General features: G+C 39.3%; 1 protein-coding gene across 1 annotated transcript in view; it reads left to right on the forward strand.

Moving 5' to 3' along the window:
• The window catches only part of IQUB (IQ motif and ubiquitin domain containing), a 79,550-nt gene extending 69,798 nt beyond the window's left edge, over window positions 1–9,752 (forward strand). The window contains exons 11-13 of the mRNA XM_010831740.1: window positions 2,007–2,255; window positions 3,530–3,715; window positions 9,436–9,752. Of these exons, the coding sequence (XP_010830042.1) occupies window positions 2,007–2,255; window positions 3,530–3,715; window positions 9,436–9,618 (618 nt within the window). The 3' untranslated portion in view covers window positions 9,619–9,752. The remainder of the gene's footprint in view (window positions 1–2,006; window positions 2,256–3,529; window positions 3,716–9,435) is intronic.
• The last annotated feature ends 895 nt before the right edge of the window (window positions 9,753–10,647 follow it).

Below are 10,647 nucleotides of genomic sequence, written 5' to 3' on the forward strand. Positions count from 1 at the left end.
GTTCAAAAGCATCAATTCTTCGGCGCTCAGCCTTCTTCACAGTCCAACTCTCACATCCATACATGACCACAGGAAAAACCATAGCCTTGACTAGACGAAACTTTGTTGGCAAAGTAATGTCTCTGCTTTTGAATATGCTATCTAGGTTGGTCATAACTTTCCTTCCAAGGAGTAAGTGTCTTTTAATTTCATGGCTGCAGTCACCATCTGCAGTGATTTTGGAGCCCCCAAAAATAAAGTCTGACACTGTTTCCACTGTTTCCCCATCTGTTTCCCATGAAGTGATGGCACCGGATGCCATGATCTTCATTTTCTGAATGTTGAGCTTTAAGCCAACTTTTTCACTCTCCACTTTCACTTTCGTCAAGAGGCTTTTTAGTTCCTCTTCACTTTCTGCCATAAGGGTGGTGTCATCTGCATATCTGAGGTTATTGATATTTCTCCCGGCAATCTTGATTCCAGCTTGTGCTTCTTCCAGTCCAGCGTTTCTCATGATGTACTCTGCATATAAGTTAAATAAACAGGGTAACAATATACAGCCTTGATGTACTCCTTTTCCTATTTGTAACCAGTCTGTTGTTCCATGTCCAGTTCTAACTGTTGCTTCCCGACCTGCATACAGATTTCTCAAGAGGCAGGTTGTGTGGTCTCACACATGAGGCACTCATCTCACACGCTAGTAAAGTAATGCTCAAAATTCTCCAAGCCAGGCTTCAGTAATATGTGAACTGTGAACTTCCTGATGTTCAAGCTGGTTTTAGAAAAGGCAGAGGAACCAGAGATCAAATTGCCAACATCTGCTGGATCATGGAAAAAGCAAGAGAGTTCCAGAAAAACATCTATTTCTGCTTTATTGACTATGCCAAAGCCTTTGACTGTGTGGATCACAATCAACTGTGGAAAATTCTGAAAGAGATGGGAATACCACACCACCTGACCTGCCTCTTGAGAAATTTGTATGCAGATCAGGAAGCAACAGTTAGAACTGGACATGGAACAACAGACTGGTTACAAATAGGAAAAGGAGTACATCAAGGCTGTATATTGTCACCCTGTTTAATTTAATTTATATGCATAGTACATCATGAGAAACTCTGGGCTGGAAGAAGCACAAGCTGGAATCAAGATTGCCGGGAGAAATATCAATAACCTCAGATATGCAGGTGACACCACCCTTATGGCAGAAAGTGAAGAGGAACTAAAAAGCCTCTTGATGAAAGTGAAAGAGGAGAGTGAAAAAGTTGGCTTAAAGCTCAACATTCAGAAAATGAAGATCATGGCATCCGGTGCCATCACTTCATGGAAACAGATGGGGAAACAGTGGAAACAGTGTCAGACTTTATTTTGGGGGGCTCCAAAATCACTGCAGATGGTGACTGCAGCCATGAAATTAAAAGATGCTTACTCCTTGGAAGGAAAGTTATGACCAACCTAGATAGCATATTCAAAAGCAGAGACATTACTTTGCCAACAAAGGTTCGTCTAGTCAAGGCTATGGTTTTTCCTGTGGTCATGTATGGATGTGAGAGTTGGACTGTGAAGAAGGCTGAGCGCTGAAGAATTGATGCTTTTGAACTGTGGTGTTGGAGAAGACTCTTGAGAGTCCCTTGGACTGCAAGGAGATCCAACCAGTCCATTCTGAAGGAGATCAGCCCTGGGATTACTTTGGAAGGAATGATGCTAAAGCTGAAAGTCCAGTTCTTTGGCCACCTCATTTGAAGAGTTGACTCATTGGAAAAGACTCTGATGCTGGGAGGGATTGGGGGCAGGAGGAGAAGGGGACGACAGAGGATGAGATGGCTGGATGGCATCACTGACTTGATGGTTGTGAGTCTGAGTGAACTCCGGGAGTTGGTGATGGACAGGGAACCCTGGCGTGCTGCGATTCTTGGGGTCGCAAAGAGTCGGACACGACTTAGCGACTGAACTGAACTGAAGATAAGTTAGCTCTGAACATTTTGCCTGGCTATTAAACTTCTCTTTCTTTCTCTTTTTTTATTGTTTAGGTCCCTCAGGACCCATTGAAGTTCTATAAGAAAATTTACTTTTGCCACAGTTGCCAGCTCTATTTGCCTTCTACAGAGTTTCCTGTATCATCCACCTCACACCGCATTTACCACTGTCGTCAGTGCATTAACCTTGACAATGAGAGTCGAAAACGAGAATCATATTTGAAGTACAAATGTTTACTTCAACGGCTCTACTGTTCAGAAGCTGATTATGAAGATGGTTCTGAAATTGCTTTCCTGATACAGGTATGATGAGTAAATGTTGCCAATCATGGATGAAACCTGTTCATTGATTTTACAGAAAAGATTTCTTCTTTCCCATCCAAGCCTTTAAAATAATGGTTCTTCTTCCTGTGTTTATGCTTTCTGAAGCTTGCCCCTCTGGCAGTCCTAAGTTTATATATGCAGTCCTCTTGATAAAAAGTCATTTCAAGAGCTGTAGCTAATATGCTTTAAATTTTTAAAAAGTTTATAAGCAGTTATTTCATTTCCCCCCTTTCCCTCTTTTTTTTTTTCACTAAAACAATGATGTTTTTAATAACACTAACTGAATTGCTTATTCTTTTTCACATCTTAATTTCCTAATTTCTAAAATGGGAATAAAATGATCTGCAAATAACCCTGAGGATAAGCTGAAAGTTACTAATGAATTTTAGAAAGTACTTAATACCATATAAATGTAAGGTACAACTAGCATGTTGGAAGAAATACACACTGCTTTCTCTGGATGCAGTCATGACTGTGAGATTGGTAACATAGTTTCGGCAGAGTGAGCAGAGATTGGGCTTCCCAGGTAGCTCAGTTGGTAAAGAATCCATCTTCATTGTTGGATACCCCGGTTCAATTCTCTGGTTGGGAAGATCCCCTGGAGAAAGGATAGGCTACCCACTCTAGTATTCTTGGGCTTCCTTGGTGGCTCAGCTGGTAAGGAATCCGCCTGCAATGCGGGAGGCCTGGGTTCGATCCCTGGGTTGGGAAGATCCCCTGGAGGAGGGCATGGCAACCTACTCCAGTATTCTTGCCTAGAGAATCCCCATGGACAGAGGATCCTGGTGGGCTACAGTCCATGAGGTCACAAAGAGCCAGACACAACCGAGCGACTAAGCACAGCTCACACACATGGGGACTGAAAGGCTTCCCTGGTGGCTCAGTTGGTACAGAATCTGCCTACAATGCAGAAGATCTCCTGCAATGTAGCAGACCCAGGTTTGATCCCTGGATCAGGAAGATCCCCTGGAGAAGAAAATGGTGACCCACTCCAGTACTGTTGCCTGAAAATTTCCATGGACAGAGGAGCCTGGTGGGCTAAGTCCATGGAGTCCCAAGAGTTAGACACAACTTAGTGACTAAACCACAACCACCACCATGTGTGCTGAAAACCTCATGAATACTGTTTCCCTTTAAAAAATACACTCAATTTGTTTTTTCAAGGAATATAATAATCTTAAAGAAATTTTATGGTTAGAATAAAATTTTATGTTTAGAATATTTTTATCTTAAAAATATGTTTTGACATGCAGCTACAAGATATACAGTACCTGACAGAGAATATCTGGGCATCCCAGTCTGTGCTCAGTGCTTGGAAGGATCTCAATGATCTGGTCATGGTTAGATGGGATAAGTCTGTGGAATGGTCTCCCTGGAACTGCATTCTTCTTACCAAAGATGAAGGCGCTACTCATCTCAAGCTAAAGAGTATTGAAGAGGTAAGAAAATCAATCTGTGACCTTAGTTTGATCACTGGAATTATTAGAAGTAACTTGACTGCCTTTTAGGGTTTCCCTGATAGCTTAGCTGGTAAAGAATCTACCCACAATGCAGGAGATCTGGGTTTGATCCCTCGGTTGGGAAGATCCCCTGGAGAAGGGAAAGGTTACCCACTCCACTATTCTGGCCTGGAGAATTTCATAGACTGTATAGTCCACGGGGTCGCAAAGGGTTGGGCATGACTGAGCAACTTTCACTTTCACTTGACTGCCTTTTACTACATTCCATGCATAATTTGAATAGTTTCATTGGATTAAGCAACAGAGAACCCATGGATAACAGTAACAAATACCTGGATGGTATGTATGGCAGAGATTGAAATTTAAAGGAGGTTAAGGCACAAAAGGGAGAAGGCAATGGCACCCCACTCCAGTGCTCTTGCCTGGAGAATCCCATGGATGGGGGAGCCTGGTGGGCTGCAGTCCATGGGGTTGCTGGGAGTCAGACATGACTGAGCGACTTCACTTTCACTTTTCACTTTCATTCATTGGAGAAGGAAATGGCAACCCACTCCAGTATTCTTGCCTGGAGAATCCCAGGGACGGGGGAGCCTGGTGGGCTGCCGTCTATGGGGTCACACAGAGTCGGACATGACTGAAGTGACTTGGCAGCAGCTTGGCAGCAAGGCACATAAGAGATAAAGATAAGACATTTGCAAGTCTTACAAGTACCTAACATGAAACCACTCCCTCCTAATAATAGCAAGTTCAAGCACATTAGTACCACAGTAAATTTCACAAGAGCCAGGGATATTATTTAGTTTTTTTGTGTCTATATCTCTAATACTTACAACAGTGTCACAGAGTAGATAATTAATATGTATTTGTTGAGTGAATAGATGAATACTATCACCAGATAGGTATTATGGAACCTAGAATCTGTCCTTTGATTATTCTTTACAGGTCTGCCTAAAAGCACACTAACTTCTCAGATAAATTCTGTTCATAATTTTGTGTCCTAAATGGCAATCCTACCGATGGGGTGTAGTTCTGAGGCTTAATTTTTCATTTGCTTCCAACTAGCTAGGAGTGGGGAAAGTGCTATAAAAATTAAACACCATTTAATTTCAGTAACTTACAAGATGCAATCTGTAAAACATTTTGATGAACAGAATTGAGGGGTCCCTGATGAGTTCTCAGAAAGCTCCGTTTGCACTAAGTAAACCTGTGATCCCAACAGCTGATACTGAATCTCTGCTTCCCACTGATTAAATTGCTGTACTTATTTGATGCAAGATGTCAGCTAAGGGAAAATAAAGAAATGACTTCAAACATAATAGTCGTTTTGAATCGTGCTCTTCCCTGTAGGTGTTTTACTGGGGAGGGGGAAGGTATAAAGAGGAGGAAGTAATTAAATTGTTCACTTTTTTGAATAATTTTCCAGTAGATGCCAGGATAAGAAAAATTTCACTCTCGGGACTGGAGGAAAGGGTAACAAACTGAAGCCGTGTTAAATATTATATTTAGTGAACTAAGCTGCCCCATAAATATTCAATTACTGGAAGCCTAGCCAATGCTAGCAGAATCATTTCATATAGGAACCATAGTGGAATTGAAGTTCATTCCCAAAGGTGATATTCCACTGCTTCTACAATTAATGCGCAAGCTCCCTTTGTGTATTTAATCAAGTTACTGCGGTATCAAATTAAATGTTTTATTCACATGCATTTCTAATTTCAGGATCTTATTGAATTTCTGTAAATAGAGCTCCATTTACACTAAGTAAGCCTATTGTAAATAAAGAAGTGACTTCAAACATAATTGTTATTTCAGACAAACTAAAATAAATTGATGTTTTATGGTTTGGGACTGGTGTAATTTTTAAGTATTAATATTCATCCTAGTTAAGGAACAGTTTATGTCTTGTGGCAAAGTAAAGCATTTCCAGAATTTCCTAGATACACAGAGCTATTTGCTATCAAAGGGCTTCCCAGGTGGCACTAGTGGTAAAGAACCCGCCTGCCAGTCCAGGAGACATAGGAAAGGCAGGTTTGATCCCTGGGTTGGGAAAGTCCTCTGCAGGAGAAAATGGCAACCCACTCCAGTATTCCTGCCTGGAGGATCCCACGGACAGAGCCTGGTGAGCTACAGTCCATAGGGTCGCAAAGAGTCGGACACTACTGAAGTGGCTTAACACACATTTGCTATCTCATTGAGAAAAAAAATACTTAACCATTAAAATAATCTTGACTCCTACAGTCAGTCATGACACAAATTGTAGGGAAAGCATGGAGAAAGGCTTCTGTTCTCTGAACTGTATATGAGGCAGATCAGTTTCTCACAGTGTGTACACTGGCCAAAGTAGGAAAATGGTGGATTTAAAGTCAGGAGACCTGACCCAGTATTTCCCCATCTGTCACTGAGGATCCACAGGACATTAGGACCTGCCTTCTTTGCTTTGTAAAATTTTATAAACATTAGCTAAAAACATGAATCTGGTATAGAGGATTAGAGTGCTATGCTTAATCGCTCAGTCGGGTCTGACTCTTTGTGACCCCATGGACTGTAGCCTGTCAGGTTCCTCTATCCATGGGATTCTCCAGGCAAGAATGCTGGAGTGGATTTCCATTTCCTCCTCCAGGGGATTTACCTAACCCAGGGATCGAACCCAGGTCTCCCTCGTTGCAGGTGGACTCTTTACTGTCTAAGCCACCAGGCAAGTCACAGAGGGTAAGAGTAGCCTTAGCTTGAATTCTGACTCTATCACTTATGAGTTGCAAGAAGTTGGGCAAGTTTGTTACTGTCTCAATACCCCAGTTTTCTCATATATAACATGGGGATAATGAATATTGGATATTTTTCCATATTATATTATTCTTTAAGAGTTACTTATTGTTCCTTTTATTGTATGTAACATAATGTGATATTCTCATCTTTAATGATTGATTTGGCTTTGTTTATGCACTTTGAAAATCTATAAGGTTATCTATGTGTATTGTTTAATGTTGTATTAATATTAATATAACATAAATGTGTCAGTATTCCTTGAATGAAATATGGACTAAGAAGTGTTGGGAGGAGGTTAGATGAGGGTTTTTTTGTTTTCTTTTTTTTGTCACACTGTGCATCATGTGAGATCTTAGTTTCCTGACCAGGGATTGAACCCGTGCCTCCTTGGAATGCCAGTGAACTCCCTAGGTGAATTTGTCTGAGGAGAAGAATTTTTTTTTTTATTAAAGTATAGTTGGTTTATAACATTATAGTTAGTTTCAAGTGTAAAACATGTTTCAATAGTTTTATAGATTATATTCTATTTAAAGTCATTATAAAACAATGGCTATATTTACCTATGCTGTACGATATATTCTTGTTGCTTATCTATTTATACAAAGTAGTTTGTGTTGCTTAATCCTATCTTGCCCCCACACCTTCCTTTTTCCCACTAGTAGTTACTAGTTTGTTCTCTGTATCTATGACTTGTTTCTGTTTTGTTTTGTTATATATATTTGCTTTATTTTTTGGATTGCACATGTAAGTGATAATATAAAGCATTTGTCTTTCTCTTTTTGACTTATTTCCCTAAGCATAATACTTTCTACGTCCATCTGTGTTGCTAATGGCAGCTTTTCTTTCTTTTTTAATTGAGTATTATTCCATTGTGTATATGTATATATATCCCAGAGAGGAAACCTTAAAATAAGCCCAGGATACTTCTATGTAATGTTTTCTGTAAGAATGCCATGTCCTCTGGCTCCTTTTCTCCAGGGCTTTCTTTACCCTAACACTGTGGAAGCATCTTTAGGAAGGAGACAATCTGACCTTTCAGAAAACAAATTTTAGGAGGAGGTACAGGTAGTCTTTGTGATTTGGTTGAAAAGAAGAGTCAGGTAAAATTAATAAAGAAAATAAATGGTGTTTGTTAATTCAACCATAATTTGCTTTTGAATCTGAGGGTTACTGTGATGAGTGCTTGAGGAAAAACAGAGAAATCTAATGGATACAATTCTTGATCATCTCAGTTGCATTTGAGCTTAGCTGTAAATAACAAATTAAGCAATTTGCAAGCAAGTTAACTTAACAAATTAACCAAATATGGGGCTGCTTTTCTTATATAACAGGAATCCAGAGTTTGGCAACGACAGGGTGGTTGTATGGTAGCTCTACAATGTTCTCAAAAATCCAGGCCCTCTGACGTCTTTCACAGCCATATTTAAACTTTGGCTTTAATCCTAATGATTGTGCACTCTTAGAGATAGATAGCTACTTTACCTCCTGCATTATACCCACCTCCTAGATACAGCAAAAGCCTAAAGGTACTTAACAGGTGAGGCTTCCCACTCCCGAAGAGCTTCCCTGTAAGCTTTATCCAGTGACTTCTTTTTAAAAAATATACACATATACATATGTGTGTGTATATATATTCACATATATATATTTCTGCCATGTATATATATGTGTGTGATATATGTGTGTGTGTATATATGCATATATATGTGTATATATATATATACACACATACACACATACATGAAAGTGAAAGTCGCTCAGCCATGTCCGACTCTTTGCACCATTCTCTAGGCTAGAATACTGGAATGGGTAGCCTTTCCCTTGTCCAGGGGATCTTCCCAACCCAGGAATCCAACCTGGGTCTCCTGCATTGCAGGCAGATTCTTTACCAACTGAGCTCTCAAGGAATGCCAGAAACTTGTCATATGATCAACCCTAGCTATAATAAAGGCTAAGAAAGCTGAGCATGTCACAGAATACACAATCGGGCCCCTCTGTAAAATCAGGCCTCTAAATATGAATGGAAGGGAGAATGAATATTGGATTGGCAACTTGCAGTGTGCCCCTTTTATTAGAAAACAGATGTTTTCTTTGTCTGTAATGTGGCAAAGCTACCTAACAGAGAACGTTCAAAGTGCTGTTACAGCTGTGGAGAGACAGGGAGTGTTAAATGTTAGTAACAAAGAACAATGGAAACGCACAAAAATTTGTTAAAAGGCAGGAAGATTATTTTCTGTTTAGAAGACAGAAGAGAAATAGTGCAGACACTCACATCTGTGGTAGTAAAAAGGGTGACAGAAAAGAAGTTTACATGGTCACAGCACCATTGTTTATTTATTTAATTTTTATTTTATTATTGGAGAATAATTGCTTTACAATGTTGTATTAGTTTCTGCTGTACATTGTGATCTTTATTTTGAACTCTGGAGATATAAGGGGAAGGACTAATTTTAGAAAAAAATTCAAGTTGGTAATTGTATCAGTATTGAAATAGATTTAAAGAGAACCAAGGTGACAAGAACATTCACACAAAAATATTGATTGTTTACCTAAGGTGACCAGAGACACATGTATGAATAAGACCCAGTTTGAATCTTTAAGGAGTCTTCTTTATTATCATGGAAGAGACTTGCAAGTAGATAGTGAAGTCCAAGGCAGAATGAATTAAATATACATTTAAAAATATATGAAAGTACTTGCAGGTATGGAAGAAGGAGGGGTTAGTTTGGACTCAGGTCAGAGAGAAAATCTAGAAAGACTTCCAGGTTTAAGTATCAAAAGCTGAGCCCTGTAAAATGATGGACAAAGTGAGGGGAAAAAAAGTTTCCTGAGCTGAAAGAACTGACAAGCAAAGGCACTGAGGCATAAACGTGTTTTTGTTTGGCAAGATTTATCAATGACATTTAATACAATCTGACTTTTTTTCTTTTCAGGGATATGAACCCTTGTTTATTCACAAGATCAAACACAAACACTTCCTGGCTAAGAACTATTTTTCTCAAATTCCGCTACTGGCTTCATTTTTACTTGATGATGGTGAAGTAGAGGAAATCAGAAAGAAGCATCAGTCAGAACCAACAACTAAGATTTTAGAAGTCCACAGGCCTGGTCCTTAGAAGATCCAGGACTCTGTTTGATGATCAGAATTTTTGTCCACTGCTAATAGAGTAATACAGAGGTCACACAATACAGAAGTAGAATTTTATCCTTTTATTGATTTTAATTGTTATACTGTCATAAGTTTTATGGAGAAAACATCCCCATTGCTTTATTGTTAGTGTGAAATTTAAATATAATTTTGTTACTGAAATTAATATTTCAAAGAGAACATTTTATTTTTACTTTTTCTACATTAATTTATTTAAAATTTCATGTACATCATATTAAAGGTAAAATCAATGTACAAACAATCAGAGAAGGGCAAGTAGAAGACTGTGAGCATTCCTCTGTTGCCCTGGAGTAAGGCATCTGACTATATAGCTCTTGCTCACAGTGATGGGAGAATGGTGGAGTACAACTGAGGTGGGGGAGCAACCAGAGCTGTTGGATCATACATGAAAAAGGGCAGCACCTCAATTTAGGGCTAGGAAAATAACCACAAAGAGTGAAAAAGATAGGCTCAACAGCAGAGAGACTTTCCTTGATAAAGTCAGGTCTTCTGGTAAATTCTTTTTCATCTCGCTAAAACTACAGCTGTCTTTTTATACAAATCTCCAAATATCCACAGCAGAAGGGGTGGGAGATGGTGTCAGGCTGGAGGGCAATCAGCAGGGAAGAAGTTCACTTGTGGCCTGCTATTACAGAACCCTGGTCTCAGGATACCTGAAAGCAACTAGCTAAGAAGTTAATTCCCCTGCCTTTGAAGTAAAGTATCTGCATTCTTCTAGTTTATTACCTGATGAGCATGCCTCCCCTAGCCCACTAACAAATGAAAAACCACAGAAGGGGTTTCCTTCCTTCTCCTTTATGAGGACTGTATTATATGGATAAAGGCCTAAACAACAGAACAGAGCAAAGATATATCCCAGTATCACAAAAACAAGCTGATAAAGAAAGGAGAGTCACTATATACGCAAAGATTCAAAAATCAAAGAGATCCTTTTGAGGAGTGAAAATACATATTTATTTAACAAATCTCTTAACTA

This window comes from Bison bison, unplaced genomic scaffold (assembly GCF_000754665.1).
Source record: "Bison bison bison isolate TAMUID 2011002044 unplaced genomic scaffold, Bison_UMD1.0 scf7180017864530, whole genome shotgun sequence".
NCBI lineage: Eukaryota > Metazoa > Chordata > Mammalia > Artiodactyla > Bovidae > Bison > Bison bison.